Genomic DNA, 19,692 nt, shown 5'->3' with positions numbered 1-19,692 from the left:
TAGATGGCTTTAGTTGTAAAGGGTCATTAGTTACGTGGGAGTCACGTGTTGTTTAGAATGTAATTTTTGGTGCTTTATTTTTTCTTTGTTTAATGTATGTTGTATTTTACTTGTCTTTGTGGGCAATATGTTAGTGTAGATGGCTAAGTATTGTATGTTTAGTTTATAATCACTTTGCAATTTTTTAATTTTACTAAAAATGTAAATGTCAGATTTTCATATTAATGTAATACTCACAAATATATGGTAATACATGGGCATATGTTCAGCTGTTGGCCATGGAAAATTAAACTCCTTGCACTATGTTTTTGTATTTGGAAATGGAACCTCATTAGCCTTTTCACAAACAATGAAGCAACCCATTTATTAAATATTTATTGCTATAAAGTGTACTCATAATGGTAATCATATGGCCACATCACAAAATGTTGCTGCTTCCAAAAGTACACACTGTAATTAATGGTAATAAACAACAACTTAACCTTTTTACAGTACGAAAGCAAGCCACCACTTCCAGAACACAAGCAACACTGTCAAGAGCTGTGGATGCTGGCGATACAGGTAAGGCAAAATTGCCACCACTTAATGTGCCCACCACAAAATTTCCAAACAATCTAATGTTTGCATTAATCCATAGGACCTTCAACATCGCATCACAGTCCACAAAGACGTCCTTCACAGGGGTCTGGCAGCCACACGAGCAGGCCTACCAAGAGACGTCGTCCTGATGTGGCACCAACACCAGCATTAAGCCCACCCCAACGTCGTATTTCGACTGTGTTGCCTCAGCCACCAGAACACATTTTGGAGAGTCCTCAATCACCGGAACCACATTCCCCTCAGCTGTCTGGTGAGTAAACACAAAACACAAATTAAAAATAACATACTTACACACTGTTTTTGCACACAAAATACACATCAGCAAAAAAAAAAAAAAAAAAAAACACTATTCCTATTACTTATCCACAGCAGCAAGCACATGGCTTGCAAAATAAAAAGGACCCAATCTCCACTTTACAAGTTGCGCAAATTTAGAGTGTTCTCTTGCGCCTTACATTAGTATTGTGTTGTAATTATTTAATTGAATAGGCAAAAATTTTGCTTCAGGTAGATTCACACCCTTTCACAATGGTGATAGAATTCATATTGTCATTTACTGTTTGATATTTTAATGCAAGTACGATATGGCGGATGACAATTCACTTTTTTTCATGGGGTAAACTTTGTACCTCTGTGTGTTTGTTTCGTAAGTGTGGGCTTTGTCAAACATGTGTCCACTTTTGTTTTGATGTAAATTTTGACTTCATACAAACCTACATAATTGGCCTTTTTGATTGTGTATAGGAGTATTGCTGCACATCCTAATTTTCAAACGAAAAATGTTTGACAAACAAGTCTAGAAATTTTAAGTAAATAATCAAACCAACATAAGTAAAAAAGATCCTCAAATGTTGTGCCTTAAACCCCATACAGAACCAGACATCATGCCCCCGGAAGCCCAGCAGAAATCTGAAAATCAGGAAACGTACACCCTCCATCTGCAAGCAATAGACATTAACCAACCTTCCATGCCTCAGGAAAGTACCCTGTCACCCCAAATTTCACCACACCCACAATTGAGCCACAACCTGACCCATCATTTTGGGGAAATTGGAACCAACAACAGGCACAGAATCTTCAGTGCCTACGCACACACACCCAATACCTAGCCAGTCTGCCCCATCATCTACCGAGACTGTGTAGAAACACAAGCAGGCTCAATGTCCAGCTATGCAGAGTCGCAAACAGTATGGAGCAGATGAGAGCAGATAACAGCCAACTTATTGTTACCTTTCAGCGCATAATGGATGAGCAACACCGCCATCAACAAGCCCTCATTCAGTTAATTCAAACTAATCAAATTATATCAGAAACCATGTCCCGCATCATAGACAACAACACAACAGCCACAATACAACTTACCGCAACCCTGGCCAACCTCAGTCAAAATGTTAATTTGTTGGCACAACACCAGCAAGGTTCCAGCTCAGGGACCACCACACCTACCCAGACCCCAATTTCATCACCAGTTCGAAGATCAAGCCGAACCCGCTTCAATGTCCAAACCAAACCCACGTCAGCCACCAAAGAACAGCCTAAGAAATAACCAACCCTGCAGCTGGAGCCACATTTTTCACAATCCTAGGCCTACAAAATGGGTTCACTATGGCTGGCCGGCGGTCGGGCTCCCGGCGACCAGCATACCGGCGCCGGGAGCCCGACCGCCGGCTTACCGACAGTGTGGCGAGCGCAAATGAGACCCTTGCGGGCTCGCTGCGCTCGCCACGCTACGGGCACGGTGGCGCGCTACGCGCGCCACACTATTTTATTCTCCCTCTATGGGGGTTGTGGACCCCCATAGAGGGAGAATAAGTGTCGGTATGCCGGCGGTCGGGCTCCCGGCGCCGGTATACTGAGCGCCGGGAGCCCGACCGCCGGCATACAGAAGACCACCCCTACAAAATAGCACTTTTTTGCAAGGAAAACACATGTTGTACAGTAATAAATGTGACAAATGAATCATGTGCAATGTGTTATTTGAAAATAAATGTCAGTGAAACAGGATAATTCATTGAGTTATCACACACATCTGTTGGCACTATTCTAGCATCATTACTAACATGAAGGTTTACAACATCACAGGCATAATTATGTTCAAACAATTTTGTAAGGTTGTTGTTAGGCAATGTGTGTTAGACTAATTGGCACACATTACTCAATGTCCATTATGTTGTGGTAATGAGGTTACATATTTAAAACACAACTTTAGAAGAAACTCTACACAAAACAAACACAAACTATAGCCTTAAAAAATAATGCTTGTTAGGGCATACTAATTTATTATGTAGTATTATGGCAAACATTACCTTAGAATTGGAAAAACAAAACATAAATCTATATACAAATAGCTAAGTAACTGATACCCAACAGTTATGTCACAACTGAGGGCCTGAGCTGACGGGAGGCAGCCTCAGTTGTAGGGGCTGAGATGTACCGGAACCTGGGAGGTTGTATCAGACCCCTGGACATGTAAGTAACATGAATAATAACTGCCCGAAGGCGTGACCACGACAACTTGGATAAAAGTCAATGATGTTTATTATGACAACTCCGCAACACAGCAGCAGTAAAAGAAAACGTAAAAGTCAGCAAAGAATAAATACAGTTCCTGGGTACTACAGGATGGCAGGAGCCACAGGGCACTGGTAGTGTGAGATAGTTCTTATGATCTTCTAGATGGAAAGTCCTTACCAGGCCCGACTGTAGCAATGGAGATAACCCAGGATTGTGCCAGCTGGTGTTCCAGGAAAAGCTGGGTTGCTGAAGATAAAACAGCTGCTGTGGATACTGGCTGGAACCAGACTGTTGTTAGCACGGAGTGGATACTGGCTGGAACCAGTTAAATAATAAATGAACTTGGGAGCGATGAAATATGAACTGAAATGTAGAACTTGAGAGCGGAAAAATAATAATACCGGTGGAGAGTGGTAAAGTGTAGAAAGGACACCGGCCCTTTAAGGGAAGCTGTACTCTGCTGGAAGCTGAGCTGGAAGCAGGTAATGTTGTAGCTGGAAACAGATGAATCCACAATGGATTGGAGAGTCAGGCTACACCGCAGGTGGAATGCTGGTGCGGGTCTCTATGGTGGAAGTCTTGAGACAGGAGCTGGAATCTGGAAGACAATCACAGGAGAGAGACAAACAGGAACTAGGTTTGACAACCAAAGCACTGACGCCTTCCTTGCTCAGGCACAGTGTATTTATACTTGCAGCAAGGAAGGGATTGGCTAGGCAATTATGCAGATTATCAATACTGAGAACAGATTGGTGGAAATGATCAGCTGACAGAATCCAAGATGGCTGCGCCCATGCAGACACTTGGAGGGAAGTTTGGTTTGTAATCCATGTGGTAATGAAAACAGTAATGGCGGCGCCGGCCACCGGAGACAGGAGGCGCCAGGCTGACAGATGCACATCCAACCACGCGGACACAGCGGAGGCCGCGGCTGACGTAATCGCCACTCAGACACTCTGCATGCAGAAGTTCAGGGACGGCGGCGGAGGCCGCGGGAGACGCCATGCCAGGTGTAATATGGCGTTTACTGTGACAGCGTCCCAGAGTGACAGGAGAGGATACAGGAATGTACACATCAGGATAACAGATGGAATCCGGTCCTGGAGCGCTGAGCCAGCCTTAGGAGGCATCTGATGGGTAAGAAATGGCGTCCAGATACCCGGATCGTGACAAGTTAGACATAAACACATATAAAGCAAATTAAAAACACTCAGCTGACTAGATCTAGAGTGAGCAAGAGCCACATTACTACAGAAATTACATTGGTGTGCCTTAAATGTTCATATACAAAGCACACAGGCAAATTTACTTACCGCTAAAATGTGCCAAAATCAGGTATTGCCTTACCTGCCTCCCTATATCTGTACTCACAGTGTCGCCAGATGTTTCTAACTCCTCCGCTTGCTGACTGTTTTCTTCATCATCATCAACATGTGGCAGATATTGCTGCAAACACGTTATGAAGAAAACAGCAGCAGAACACAATCCTAGTCACCTTTAAGGAACTATACAACAAAAGCCCGCCAGACACCGAAACCTTGATTTCAGTACACCAAAACATCGTTCTATCACATTCCGCGTAGACTTATGTGCATGATTGTAATTGTGTTCAGCAGGGGAATCAGGGATGGACAATGGAGTCAGAAGCCAAGAGTAGCAGCCATAACCCCCATCACCTGAAAAACAGAGATTGCCAACATTGAAAAATATTGAGGCACAAACACAGTGCTAACATAATGGGCAGGTTGGGGAAAACACAAAAAAAAAAAAAATGGTACATACCCAGCAGCCAGCCATCTGGCATTTCTCCAGCCTCAAATTTATCAAAGAGGGATGACTGACTGAGGATGAAGGAGTCATGGCAGTCGCCAGGGTACCTCAACATAGGACAAAAGGTGCAGGTGCACCATACACCATTAAAATTATTATAACCATAATATAATATTTGAGGTTCTTGGCATATATTGGCCAGTATATGAGCCTGCCCACCTGCTTCACGGTGACCTCATCGGACAGGTCCCTAACACTATAGGGGTTCACCTCCGGGACGCAGAGCACCCACAGACCACCCCAGCCAAACCACCCCAGTCGCCAGGGTAACCCGCAACAACACTCATAATTTTGAGATTCGCATCACAAACCACCTGGACATTAGTGGATTGGGCAAAATGTCTATTTATATAAATATATTGCCTGCCCCTAGGTGGTCTCAGCTCAACGTGTGTGCAATCTATGGCACCCAGCACATTTGGCATGCCAGCAAGCTCATAGAAAGCTACCCTGACTGTATGCCACTGAGACTCCTGGGTAGGGAAGCTGATAGAGGCATCTATGTGGGGTTCCAATGCATACAAAACCTGAGTGTACATTCCAAATTATAAGGTGAGTGTCTTAAGCACTTTGTTCAAATATACTGTATAAATTCACATTACACAATACAAAAATGGGGCATAGAGGAGTATGTATGGTTTTCCTCACCTGATTTAAATATTTTGAAAAGGTGGGCTGTGAGATTCCTATTACATCGCCTGTCACAGCCTGAAAGCTGCCAGTAGCCATAAAGTGCAACACAGCCAGGAGTTTGTGCAGGCCTGAGACAGAGCGAGAGCGTGCTGTCTCAGGGTCTAGGTCCAGTTTGACTAGGTCATACAGACGGAAAATGTTGTTCCTATTTAGCCGGAACATCTGTATGACCTGGTCATCGGCCAATGCGTTTAAGTTTAAACGCCCCCTAAAAAAACGAGGCCTGCGCAGCCTCCGCGGCACCTGTACAACCTGCTGACCATGTTCAGTTTCCTGGCCCTGGTTTCTTGTAGCCTCATGGAGCAGTCTCAGGAATCCCACAGCAAAACAAAATTCACTGCTACGCACGGCAGCAGCCATTTCAGTGATTGATTTGACAAATGTGCTGGCCCACCTTTTAAAGGGCCAAAAATGCAGGTGTGATTAATGATGAAGTCAGAACACATGTAAACACGCTTCTCAAAAGCAGGTCTACTTTTTTTCTGTGTTTTTTTATGATTTGTATATTTTTACGACCGCAAATGCACTTTCACGGTGCAAATTACAAATACAAATGAATAGTAAATGACCGAGTTCTATATCTAAACAGCCGTGTTTGACCGATGGTGTATTTATTCGTATTTCTGATCTTGGGCTGGCCAAAAAATACGAATGCCCTCATCACTCCAGAGATTTGAGTTTAGTAAATTCCCGAGATGACACTTTGAAGAAAAAACACCAAATCTGTCAAAATCGGGAGCTTAGTAAATATACCCCAATGATGTTTTTTAGTCTTTCTGGGTATGTTTTGTGAAGTAGGCCATGCACCATTTTAGTTGCCCTTCTTTGTACAGTCTCTAATGTATTAATATCATACTGAAGATATGGCCTCCAGAACTGAACACAGTATTCTAGAGGAGGCCATACCAATGACCTATACAGCAGTGATCGCAAAAACGCGCTATAGCGCGTATTTTACCCTGAAACTGTCACCTGGGACCCACTTTTAGAAGATGAGCGGGTCCCACAGGACGCGCTCATTCTAGATCTGTGTGTCAGCGCCCTAACCAATCAGCGGCACACAAGAGGTGACTGGCTGCTTCCCATAACCAGTCACCTCCTGTAGTCTCCAGCGAATCATAGCCTGCTGTGTCTCCCTCTCATTGCCCGCCAGTCCGGCACGCTGCGGCTTTGAATCCTCCTCCCGCTGCGCGCTGATCCTAGGCTCCGCTGCCAGCACGTAAGCTGGTATGTATCTGTGCCACAGCACTGGCAGAGACTGGCCCCGCTCACCCAGCAGTGTCACCAGCGCCCTCCTCCTATGCAACGGTGAGTGCCGCTCGAGTCAGTCACTGCTCCATGCTGTGCTGTGTCCATGCTGAGAGACAGCGTGATACTCTGTGCCCTTGCACTGTCCTGGTCGGCATATCTCACCTATAGACTGTGCCCCTTGCATGGTAAGAAGGCACAGCAGCAGGGCGGGTATAGAGGCACTCCAAGGTCCAGGGGCATATAAAGGGGTCTGTGGTGCCTAACAAAGAAGTTTACAATTATCGCTCTGGCCACCCACAACTTAACTGGCAGGGAGGGATGGGGGGGGGGGAGAGGTGTTTGATGTTAAGGTGAAGGCAGAGAGAGCGCTGGATCTACCTGCAGAACCTCAGTGTACACGGCATAGTGCATGCATGGGGCAGATGATCCAGATGACATACAGAGGCTGGCCGGGCAGGGAGAGCTTTCACCATTGACCAATCAGCACGGAGTAGGGGAGGAGCCTAGGGAGTATCTCAGAAGCAGGCAGCCGTTCATTCAGTGGTGAGTTGAACAGAGCAAGTAAATATGCATAGCGGTCTGTATAATAACTGTCACTTCAACATCTATATTAATACAGCTTACCCATCACACTAGAAAATACAGATAGGATAGCTAATCTGCACTAACCTCCATCAGCTGCAATTACTGCAAGTGCCCTGTTAACATATATGTATTCATTTGTTGCTGAAATTTGTTTATGCTAAATAGCTATATAACACAGTGCAGTAGCAGTGTTATGTCCTTTTGGTCATTGCCTAAATGTTCAAGTTAGATTTTAGGTGTAAACTAAAAAAAAAAGAATATTTAAATACCAACCAAATGCTTTTGGCATAATTCTTTGTTTTCTTCGCCCCTTGTGGGCTTGCTGAGCTCACCACGAGTTCACCGCGAGTGCCATCCTGGCCAAAGGATAGATACGCCCCTACGTGAGGGGTCCCTGGGACCCACTTTTTTTTTGGCTCAGCGCGATCACTGTATACAGTAACATTATTACTTCTTTCTGCTGTTGATTCCTCTCCCTATGCAACCAAGCATCTGACTAGCCTTCCTCATTGCTTTGTTACATTGCTTACCTGCCTTTAAGTCACCTGAAATAGCGACTCCTAGATTCCTTTTCTCCTCAGTAATTTCCAGTATGCTGCCATTAATACTATATGTATACTGCAATTGGGATTGAGTGGCGGTATATATATAAATATATAATATACATGCACATGCGCATATGAAGAGATTGCGTGTGACCGCATGAGGGGTCAGTTATACCCCCCTCTCCCCTCCCCACCTGCTCCAGCTGTGGGGGAGATGTTAGGACTCAGTGAAGCCAACTGCAGGGGACCCACACGGTAAGCCTGGAGTGGAGACATTTGAGACACCAGAGGAGATTTTATGAAATGGGACTCACTGACCGTGAGGGGACTGCTGGAGAGATGAGCTGCGCTGCCCGGGTCTCCTGTCAGGGAACGGAGCTTCACTTTGTGAGAGGGCACACTGTAGAGAAGGGAGCCGTGCTGTGGAGGAGGTCCAGACAGTGCAAAACCTGGCGGCAGCGTAGAGAAGTCACTCTGAAGTAGCTGCTGAGGGAGGGGACCGTGCATCCAGAGTCCTGCTGGCGGCGCCTCCCTGAGTCTGCCGGGGAACTGTCAAAGGAGACGGAGAGGCAGAGCCTGTGGTCAATTGTGAGACAGCATGTGGGGGCCCCTAAAGTGTGGGGACCCCAGGACGACCGCCCATATCGCCCCTCCTTTAATCCGGCCCTAGCAACACTGTACATAGGGGGACATTTACTAAGCAGTGATAAGAGCGAAGAAGTAAGCCAGTGGAGAATTTGCATACTATAAAATGATACAGAGCTGCTGATTGGTTGATGGGGCAATTTCTCCACTGGCTCACTTCTCCGCTCTTATCACTGCTTAGTAAATGTCCCCCTTAACATTTTGCAGAATGATGAAGCCAACGATCAGCTCCGTATATAAATGGTCCGTGATCAGCGTCTACAGCCAGAAAATGAAGTTTGGGAGTGGCCAGGGAGTGGCTGTGATGACGTCCACATAGCTCATCGTTTGTAGCTTACACACTGGATGATATGCAACTAGTCTTCAACGACATTGTTGAAATTGAGCTGCGTGTACAGACGACAGACGATCTTGCTAGTGACCCACAGGAGTGTGCATTGTTAACTATATACTGCGTACACACTGTACGATATAACAAATTTGTTGTAGCGAATGGTCATTATCGGCAAAATCATTTAAAATGTCATCTAGTGTGCACCCATCTTTAGTTTAACCATACCTACAAACATCTCGGTAATAGCAAGCGGTATCCTACCACACAGACGTTGCACACGTCCAAAATGGAGCGTGTTTTTTGTTTTAGGTGGCTTGCCTTCATGGGAAATGCAGAGACTGTGAAAACACTAGAGATGAGCGCCTGAAATTTTTCGGGTTTTGTGTTTTGGTTTTGGGTTCGGTTCCGCGGCCGTGTTTTGGGTTCGAACGCGTTTTGGCAAAACCTCACCGAATTATTTTTGTCGGATTCGGGTGTGTTTTGGATTCGGGTGTTTTTTTCCAAAAACACTAAAAAACAGCTTAAATCATAGAATTTGGGGGTCATTTTGATCCCAAAGTATTATTAACCTCAAAAACCATAATTTACACTCATTTTCAGTCTATTCTGAATACCTCACACCTCACAATATTATTTTTAGTCCTAAAATTTGCACCGAGGTCGCTGTGTGAGTAAGATAAGCGACCCTAGTGGCCGACACAAACACCGGGCCCATCTAGGAGTGGCACTGCAGTGTCACGCAGGATGTCCCTTCCAAAAAACCCTCCCCAAACAGCACATGACGCAAAGAAAAAAAGAGGCGCAATGAGGTAGCTGACTGTGTGAGTAAGATTAGCGACCCTAGTGGCCGACACAAACACCGGGCCCATCTAGGAGTGGCACTGCAGTGTCACGCAGGATGGCCCTTCCAAAAAACCCTCCCCAAACAGCACATGACGCAAAGAAAAAAAGAGGCGCAATGAGGTAGCTGACTGTGTGAGTAAGATTAGCGACCCTAGTGGCCGACACAAACACCGGGCCCATCTAGGAGTGGCACTGCAGTGTCACGCAGGATGGCCCTTCCAAAAAACCCTCCCCAAACAGCACATGACGCAAAGAAAAAAAGAGGCGCAATGAGGTAGCTGACTGTGTGAGTAAGATTAGCGACCCTAGTGGCCGACACAAACACCGGGCCCATCTAGGAGTGGCACTGCAGTGTCACGCAGGATGTCCCTTCCAAAAAACCCTCCCCAAACAGCACATGACGCAAAGAAAAAAGAGGCGCAATGAGGTAGCTGTGTGAGTAAGATTAGCGACCCTAGTGGCCGACACAAACACCGGGCCCATCTAGGAGTGGCACTGCAGTGTCACGCAGGATGGCCCTTCCAAAAAACCCTCCCCAAACAGCACATGACGCAAAGAAAAAAAGAGGCGCAATGAGGTAGCTGTGTGAGTAAGATTAGCGACCCTAGTGGCCGACACAAACACCGGGCCCATCTAGGAGTGGCACTGCAGTGTCACGCAGGATGTCCCTTCCAAAAAACCCTCCCCAAACAGCACATGACGCAAAGAAAAAAAGAGGCGCAATGAGGTAGCTGACTGTGTGAGTAAGATTAGCGACCCTAGTGGCCGTCACAAACACCGGGCCCATCTAGGAGTGGCACTGCAGTGTCACGCAGGATGTCCCTTCCAAAAAAACCCTCCCCAATCAGCACATGATGCAAAGAAAAAGAAAAGAAAAAAGAGGTGCAAGATGGAATTGTCCTTGGGCCCTCCCACCCACCCTTATGTTGTATAAACAAAACAGGACATGCACACTTTAACCAACCCATCATTTCAGTGACAGGGTCTGCCACACGACTGTGACTGATATGACGGGTTGGTTTGGACCCCCCCCAAAAAAGAAGCAATTAATCTCTCCTTGCACAAACTGGCTCTACAGAGGCAAGATGTCCACCTCATCTTCACCCTCCGATATATCACCGTGTACATCCCCCTCCTCACAGATTATCAATTCGTCCCCACTGGAATCCACCATCTCAGCTCCCTGTGTACTTTGTGGAGGCAATTGCTGCTGGTCAGTGTCTCCGCGGAGGAATTGATTATAATTCATTTTAATGAACATCATCTTCTCCACATTTTCTGGATGTAACCTCGTACGCCGATTGCTGACAAGGTGAGCGGCGGCACTAAACACTCTTTCGGAGTACACACTTGTGGGAGGGCAACTTAGGTAGAATAAAGCCAGTTTGTGCAAGGGCCTCCAAATTGCCTCTTTTTCCTGCCAGTATAAGTACGGACTGTGTGACGTGCCTACTTGGATGCGGTCACTCATATAATCCTCCACCATTCTATCAATGTTGAGAGAATCATATGCAGTGACAGTAGACGACATGTCCGTAATCGTTGTCAGGTCCTTCAGTCCGGACCAGATGTCAGCATCAGCAGTCGCTCCAGACTGCCCTGCATCACCGCCAGCGGGTGGGCTCGGAATTCTGAGCCTTTTCCTCGCACCCCCAGTTGCGGGAGAATGTGAAGGAGGAGATGTTGACAGGTCGCGTTCCGCTTGACTTGACAATTTTGTCACCAGCAGGTCTTTCAACCCCAGCAGACCTGTGTCTGCCGGAAAGAGAGATCCAAGGTAGGCTTTAAATCTAGGATCGAGCACGGTGGCCAAAATGTAGTGCTCTGATTTCAACAGATTGACCACCCGTGAATCCTTGTTAAGCGAATTAAGGGCTGCATCCACAAGTCCCACATGCCTAGCGGAATCGCTCCCTTTTAGCTCCTTCTTCAATGCCTCCAGCTTCTTCTGCAAAAGCCTGATGAGGGGAATGACCTGACTCAGGCTGGCAGTGTCTGAACTGACTTCACGTGTGGCAAGTTCAAAGGGCATCAGAACCTTGCACAACGTTGAAATCATTCTCCACTGCACTTGAGACAGGTGCATTCCATCTCCTATATCGTGCTCAATTGTATAGGCTTGAATGGCCTTTTGCTGCTCCTCCAACCTCTGAAGCATATAGAGGGTTGAATTCCACCTCGTTACCACTTCTTGCTTCAGATGATGGCAGGGCAGGTTCAGTAGTTTTTGGTGGTGCTCCAGTCTTCTGTACGTGGTGCCTGTACGCCGAAAGTGTCCCGCAATTTTTCTGGCCACCGACAGCATCTCTTGCACGCCCCTGTCGTTTTTTAAAAAATTCTGCACCACCAAATTCAAGGTATGTGCAAAACATGGGACGTGCTGGAATTTGCCCATATTTAATGCACACACAATATTGCTGGCGTTGTCCGATGCCACAAATCCACAGGAGAGTCCAATTGGGGTAAGCCATTCCGCGATGATCTTCCTCAGTTGCCGTAAGAGGTTTTCAGCTGTGTGCGTATTCTGGAAAGCGGTGATACAAAGCGTAGCCTGCCTAGGAAAGAGTTGGCGTTTGCGAGATGCTGCTACTGGTGCCGCCGCTGCTGTTCTTGCGGCGGGAGTCCATACATCTACCCAGTGGGCTGTCACAGTCATATAGTCCTGACCCTGCCCTGCTCCACTTGTCCACATGTCCGTGGTTAAGTGGACATTGGGTACAACTGCATTTTTTAGGAGACTGGTGAGTCTTTTTCTGACGTCCGTGTACATTCTCGGTATCGCCTGCCTAGAGAAGTGGAACCTAGATGGTATTTGGTAACGGGGGCACACTGCCTCAATAAATTGTCTAGTTCCCTGTGAACTAACGGCGGATACCGGACGCACGTCTAACACCAACATAGTTGTCAAGGACTCAGTTTTCCGCTTTGCAGTAGGATGACTGCTGTGATATTTCATCTTCCTCGCAAAGGACTGTTCAACAGTCAATTGCTTACTGGAAGTAGTACAAGTGGGCTTACGACTTCCCCTCTGGGATGACCATCGACTCCCAGCGGCAACAACAGCAGCGCCAGCAGCAGTAGGCGTTACACGCAAGGATGCATCGGAGGAATCCCAGGCAGGAGAGGACTCGTCAGACTTGCCAGTGACATGGCCTGCAGGACTATTGGCATTCCTGGGGAAGGAGGAAATTGACACTGAGGGAGTTGGTGGGGTGGTTTGCGTGAGCTTGGTTACAAGAGGAAGGGATTTACTGGTCAGTGGACTGCTTCCGCTGTCACCCAAAGTTTTTGAACTTGTCACTGACTTATTATGAATGCGCTGCAGGTGACGTATAAGGGAGGATGTTCCGAGGTGGTTAACGTCCTTACCCCTACTTATTACAGCTTGACAAAGGGAACACACGGCTTGACACCTGTTGTCCGCATTTCTGGTGAAATACCTCCACACCGAAGAGCTGATTTTTTTGGTATTTTCACCTGGCATGTCAACGGCCATATTCCTCCCACGGACAACAGGTGTCTCCCCGGGTGCCTGACTTAAACAAACCACCTCACCATCAGAATCCTCCTGGTCAATTTCCTCCCCAGCGCCAGCAACACCCATATCCTCCTCATCCTGGTGTACTTCAACACTGACATCTTCAATCTGACTATCAGGAACTGGACTGCGGGTGCTCCTTCCAGCACTTGCAGGGGGCGTGCAAATGGTGGAAGGCGCATGCTCTTCACGTCCAGTGTTGGGAAGGTCAGGCATCGCAACCGACACAATTGGACTCTCCTTGTGGATTTGGGATTTCAAAGAACGCACAGTTCTTTGCGGTGCTTTTGCCAGCTTGAGTCTTTTCAGTTTTCTAGCGAGAGGCTGAGTGCTTCCATCCTCATGTGAAGCTGAACCACTAGCCATGAACATAGGCCAGGGCCTCAGCCGTTCCTTGCCACTCCGTGTGGTAAATGGCATATTGGCAAGTTTACGCTTCTCCTCCGACAATTTTATTTTAGGTTTTGGAGTCCTTTTTTTACTGATATTTGGTGTTTTGGTTTTGACATGCTCTGTACTATGCCATTGGGCATCGGCCTTGGCAGACGACGTTGCTGGCATTTCATCGTCTCGGCCATGACTAGTGGCAGCAGCTTCAGCACGAGGTGGAAGTGGATCTTGATCTTTCCCTAATTTTGGAACCTCAACATTTTTGTTCTCCATATTTTAATAGGCACAACTAAAAGGCACCTCAGGTAAACAATGCAGATGGATGGATTGGATACTAGTATACAATTATGGACGGGCTGCCGAGTGCCGACACAGAGGTAGCCACAGCCGTGAACTACCGCACTGTACTGTGTCTGCTGCTAATATATAGACTGGTTGATAAAGAGATAGTATACTCGTAACTAGTATGTATGTATAAAGAAAGAAAAAAAAACCACGGTTAGGTCACTGGTATATACAATTATGGACGGGCTGCCGAGTGCCGACACAGAGGTAGCCACAGCCGTGAACTACCGCACTGTACTGTGTCTGCTGCTAATATATAGACTGGTTGATAAAGAGATAGTATACTCGTAACTAGTATGTATGTATAAAGAAAGAAAAAAAAACCACGGTTAGGTCACTGGTATATACAATTATGGACGGGCTGCCGAGTGCCGACACAGAGGTAGCCACAGCCGTGAACTACCGCACTGTACTGTGTCTGCTGCTAATATATAGACTGGTTGATAAAGAGATAGTATACTCGTAACTAGTATGTATGTATAAAGAAAGAAAAAAAAACCACGGTTAGGTCACTGGTATATACAATTATGGACGGGCTGCGGAGTGCCGACACAGAGGTAGCCACAGCCGTGAACTACCGCACTGTACTGTGTCTGCTGCTAATATATAGACTGGTTGATAAAGAGATAGTATACTCGTAACTAGTATGTATGTATAAAGAAAGAAAAAAAAACCACGGTTAGGTGGTATATACAATTATGGACGGGCTGCCGAGTGCCGACACAGAGGTAGCCACAGCCGTGAACTACCGCACTGTACTGTGTCTGCTGCTAATATATAGACTGGTTGATAAAGAGATAGTATACTCGTAACTAGTATGTATGTATAAAGAAAGAAAAAAAAACCACGGTTAGGTCACTGGTATATACAATTATGGACGGGCTGCCGAGTGCCGACACAGAGGTAGCCACAGCCGTGAACTACCGCACTGTACACTGGTTGATAAAGAGATAGTAGTATACTCGTAACAACTAGTATGACGACGGTATAAAGAATGAAAAAAAACCCACGGTTAGGTGGTATATAATACAATTATGGTTGGACGGACTGCCTGCCGAGTGCCGACACAGAGGTAGCCACAGCCGTGAACTACCGCACTGTACACTGGTTGATAAAGAGATAGTAGTATACTCGTAACAACTAGTATGACGACGGTATAAAGAATGAAAAAAAAACCACGGTTAGGTGGTATATAATACAATTATGGTTGGACGGACTGCCTGCCGAGTGCCGACACAGAGGTAGCCACAGCCGTGAACTACCGCACTGTACACTGGTTGATAAAGAGATAGTAGTATACTCGTAACAACTAGTATGACGACGGTATAAAGAACGAAAAAAAAACCACGGTTAGGTGGTATATATTATAATACAATTATGGATGGACGGACTGCCTGCCGAGTTCCGACACAGAGGTAGCCACAGCCGTGAACTACCGCACTGTACACTGGTTGATAAAGAGATAGTAGTATACTCGTAACAACTAGTATGACGACGGTATAAAGAACGAAAAAAAAAACCACGGTTAGGTGGTATATATTATAATACAATTATGGATGGACGGACTGCCTGCCGAGTTCCGACACAGAGGTAGCCACAGCCGTGAACTACCGCACTGTACACTGGTTGATAAAGAGATAGTAGTATACTCGTAACAACTAGTATGACTATGACGACGGTATAAAGAAAGAAAAAAAAAACCACGGTTAGGTGGTATATAATACAATTATGGATGGACGGACTGCCTGCCGAGTGCCGACACAGAGGTAGCCACAGCCGTGAACTACCGCACTGTACTGTGTCTGCTGCTAATATAGACTGGTTGATAAAGAGATAGTATACAATACTACTAATATACTGGTGGTCAGGCACTGGTCACCACTAGTCACACTGGCAGTGGCACTCCTGCAGCAAAAGTGTGCACTGTTTAATTTTAATATAATATTATTTATCATGTACTCCTGGCTCCTGCTATAACAACCTGCAGTGCTCCCCAGTCTCCCCCACAATTATAAGCTTTATATACAATACATTGATGTGCAGCACACTGGGCTGAGCAGTGCACACAGACTGAGTCACTGTGTGACTGTGTATCGTTTTTTTCAGGCAGAGAACGGATATATTAAATAAAACAAACAACTGCACTGTCTCTGGTGGTCACTGGTCACTGTGGTCGTCAGTCACTAAACTCTGTCTGCACTCTGCACTCTCTTCTAATCTACAGTATCACAGCAATCTCTCTCTCTCTCTCTCTTCTAAATCTAATCTAAATGGAGAGGACGCCAGCCACGTCCTCTCCCTATCAATCTCAATGCACGTGTGAAAATGGCGGCGACGCGCGGCTCCTTATATAGAATCCGAGTCTCGCGAGAATCCGACAGCGTCATGATGACGTTCGGGCGCGCTCGGGTTAACCGAGCAAGGCGGGAAGATCCGAGTCGCTCGGACCCGTGAAAAAAAAAGTGAAGTTCGTGCGGGTTCGGATTCAAAGAAACCGAACCCGCTCATCTCTAGAAAACACCCGTACATATTAACTAATACACAGGCTAATATCAGGGCCGGATTTAGGGGAGGGGGAGGCGAAGGGGGCGATCGCCCCCCGTAACACAGTCATTGCCACGCCCACTTTTGAGCAGAAGAGAGCTCTCCAGGGAGAGCCTGAGGAAGAACGCTGTGCTGCAGCCTATACCACAGCAGCACAGGGGAGCCAGGAGAGCAAGGGTTACAGAGCATTTGCCCCTCACTTGCAGGTGTGTGGGTACTAGGGCTAATAAATACAATTACCCCATAGCACAGTCACATGTACATAGGTGGTCATTCCGAGTTGATCGATAGCTGCATTTGTACGCAGCGCGGCGATCAGGCTAAAAAACTGCAGTTCTGCACATGTGTATGCGGCGCAATGTGCACGTGCGTCGTACGGCCACAACAAATAATGTAGTTTTGCACAGGGTCTAGTGAAGCATTTCAGTCGCACTGCTGGCACAGAGTGATTGACATGAAGTGGGTGTTTCTGGGTGGCAACTGACCGTTTTCAGGGAGTGTTCAGAAAAACACAGGCGTGCCAGGGAAAACGCAGGCGTGGCTGGGCGAACGCTGGGCGGGTTTGTGACGTCAAAACAGGAATTGAACAGTCTGAAGTGATCGCAAGCGCTGAGTAGGTTTTGAGCTACCCTGAAACTGCACAAAAAAAGTTTGCACTTCTGCTAAGCTAAAATACACTCCCAGTGGGCGGCGACATAGCGTTTGCACAGTTGCTAAAAACTGCTAGATCAACTCGGAATGACCACTATATGTCAATCACAAAGCACTATCTCAGTCTCACTAAAATAGTTCAGTTTTTCAGGAATTGAGAGAGGAGGAGTTACGATTGCAGATGGGAGGAGTTGGCACTGGAGAGGGGAGGAGTCAAGAGTAAACAGTAAACCGCTTCCCCTAAAAGTCTAGATCCGTCCCTGGCTAATAATATATAGTAGGTGCTGCCTCACAGTACATGTGCCCTAGTGTTAAGCGGAGGGGCATTTTCTATAAGTCAGTGTTACACCGCTTGTAAGTCCGTTTGTACGGCTCTCACACCGCCGTTCCCGCAGCAGCACAGAAGGATCAGCTCAACTGCGCGTTTTGCCTTGCACACCCTGATCGCAGTTGGTCCATGCTAAGTCGCAGGTTGCGGGAGGAGTTATACTCTGAGCAGTGTTTGGCCTGGTTACCATGGAGCACTCCGCTGCTCACCTCACACGCTGCCCGGCCACCCTGCGCTGCAGCCACACCGGCTTTCCCCGTGCAGCTGGAAGGTAGTGTACTGTATGCGGCCGCCGCTTGTATCAGTGTAATGCCCGTGGGGCAACTGTCTCCCGCCCCTCCGTGCCCCTGTGAGCATGACGATGCCCGTGGTCGGTGCCTATTTGGGGTGCAGTGGGAATGGGGGAGCACTGATTACTTCAATGGCAAAATGTCACTAAAGTTACTAGTACTGTACTCAGAAACAGAGGGAGGGTTATTGTGACGCTGCTGGTCTTCTATTCTGCAGCCACTGGTGAATTATTACTGTGTCTGTATAAATGTCTCCCTGAAACTTTTGAATTATGTATTGCAAATCTAGATATCCTGTGACCCCTGGCTGTGCATACATGAATGTACATCATCTGTCTGTTACTAAATGGTAATACTGTGTTAGTACTACACACAGTGTATTGCAAGCGATCAGTTTGTAGAGAAAGACCTAAACACATGAAAATGAAGGTTATGGTACTGTGACAGGGGCTTATATAAGATAAGAAACACGGGTACAACACATTACCCTATTTGTACTCATTACTGTATTGACATGTCATACACTACAAGCAGTGGCGTAAGTTCGCCACAGTTGCCCGGAGGCAAGATAAATATTGGTGCCCCCCTATTTCCTATATTAAGATAAATATATATATGTGTGTGTGTGTGTGTGTGTATGTGTATGGAGTGTTCTAGAAAAAAAATATGTACTGTTTATACATTTGATTGTCTTTTATTTTGAATCACACATTTCTTAGCAGTCATACCCAGGATTAGATCCCATGATCTGTTACACTGACAGCAGACACTTTACTGATGGAGCTAGTTGCTCCTGTAGAGAAAGCATGAGAATTCTAACTATATGACGTTACGTGTAATTGTCAGAGAAGTAACCTCATGTAGTTAGAATTCTCATATTTCCTATACAGGAGCAAACAGCTTCATCAGTAAGGTGTCTGCTTCCAGTGTAATAGGTTGTGGTTTCTAATCCTGGGTGTGACACTAGTAAAATGTGTATCTACAGTATAATAAAGAGGGTGTGATGTGTAAGGTGCAGGGACCAGTGAGGAAGTCGGCCACTGAAAAGACAGCGACAGCTATCAATTAACTTAATTCAATGGTGTCACAGAATGGGAGGAGAGGTGCCCCCCTTCAGAGCAGGAGCCCGGCGGCAGATGACTCCGTTGCCTCCCAGAGTTCTGCCTCTGACTACAAGGCTGCTTCACAAGGCTGCACTGATTACTGTACTTTGCTATACAACACTTGTATATTTGTGCGACTGAGTCTGAATCTGTATACGTATATGAAGCATAGTGGAAGTTGGCATGAAAAAAGCCATGTCTGCCGCATCATAGCCCCTTATACTAATGCCCCCTACACACACGGCGATGTGCCGCCGTCACGCGGCTCCTTAGCAGTGCATGCTAATATGGACAAGATTGTCCATATTGGCCTCCATGCACAAGCAACCCGGCACCAATGATGAACGAGTGCGGGGCTGTGCATCATTCATCGTTGGTGCCTACACACTGAACGATATGAACGAGTTTGAGAACGTTCATATCGTTCACTGTTATCTGCCAGTGTGTAGGGCCCATTAGTTTTCAGAATCATAGTAAAACCATACTTGCATATTCTCACAGAATGGCTGGGAGGCTTCCAAAAATCGTGTTGTGCTCCCGGCCCCCCAGGGGAAGTGAGCAAGTCTCCCAGAGCCGCCCACATCCTGTCACCCAGCTGCCCACTTAGCAAGTAAAGTGGACAGACTGGGTGGCCGATGACACGAATTGCCCTGAATAACGTCT

At 46.6% G+C, this 19,692-nt stretch overlaps 1 protein-coding gene and 1 long non-coding RNA gene across 3 annotated transcripts in view; one reads left to right on the top strand and one right to left on the bottom strand.

The window, feature by feature from the left end:
* Positions 1-417: 417 nt before the first annotated feature.
* Positions 418-18,028, bottom strand: LOC134928203 (uncharacterized). Its single transcript, XR_010177853.1, has 3 exons — positions 17,846-18,028; positions 8,337-8,567; positions 418-847 (listed from the first exon to the last, which is right to left on the bottom strand). It is a non-coding gene; the product is annotated as an uncharacterized LOC134928203 (long non-coding RNA).
* The window catches only part of CCDC178 (coiled-coil domain containing 178), a 754,227-nt gene continuing 752,093 nt past the window's right edge, over positions 17,559-19,692 (top strand). The window contains exon 1 of one of the 2 annotated variants that reach the window (XM_063923667.1): positions 17,559-17,907. In XM_063923667.1, coding sequence (XP_063779737.1) covers positions 17,766-17,907 — 142 coding nt within the window. In that variant the 5' untranslated portion in view covers positions 17,559-17,765. The remainder of the gene's footprint in view (positions 17,908-19,692) is intronic. The other variant, XM_063923668.1, reaches the window with a different exon arrangement.

This window comes from Pseudophryne corroboree, chromosome 5 (assembly GCF_028390025.1).
Source record: "Pseudophryne corroboree isolate aPseCor3 chromosome 5, aPseCor3.hap2, whole genome shotgun sequence".
NCBI classification, from domain to species: Eukaryota; Metazoa; Chordata; class Amphibia; order Anura; family Myobatrachidae; genus Pseudophryne; species Pseudophryne corroboree.
This window is presented reverse-complemented; position numbering and strand designations above follow the sequence as displayed.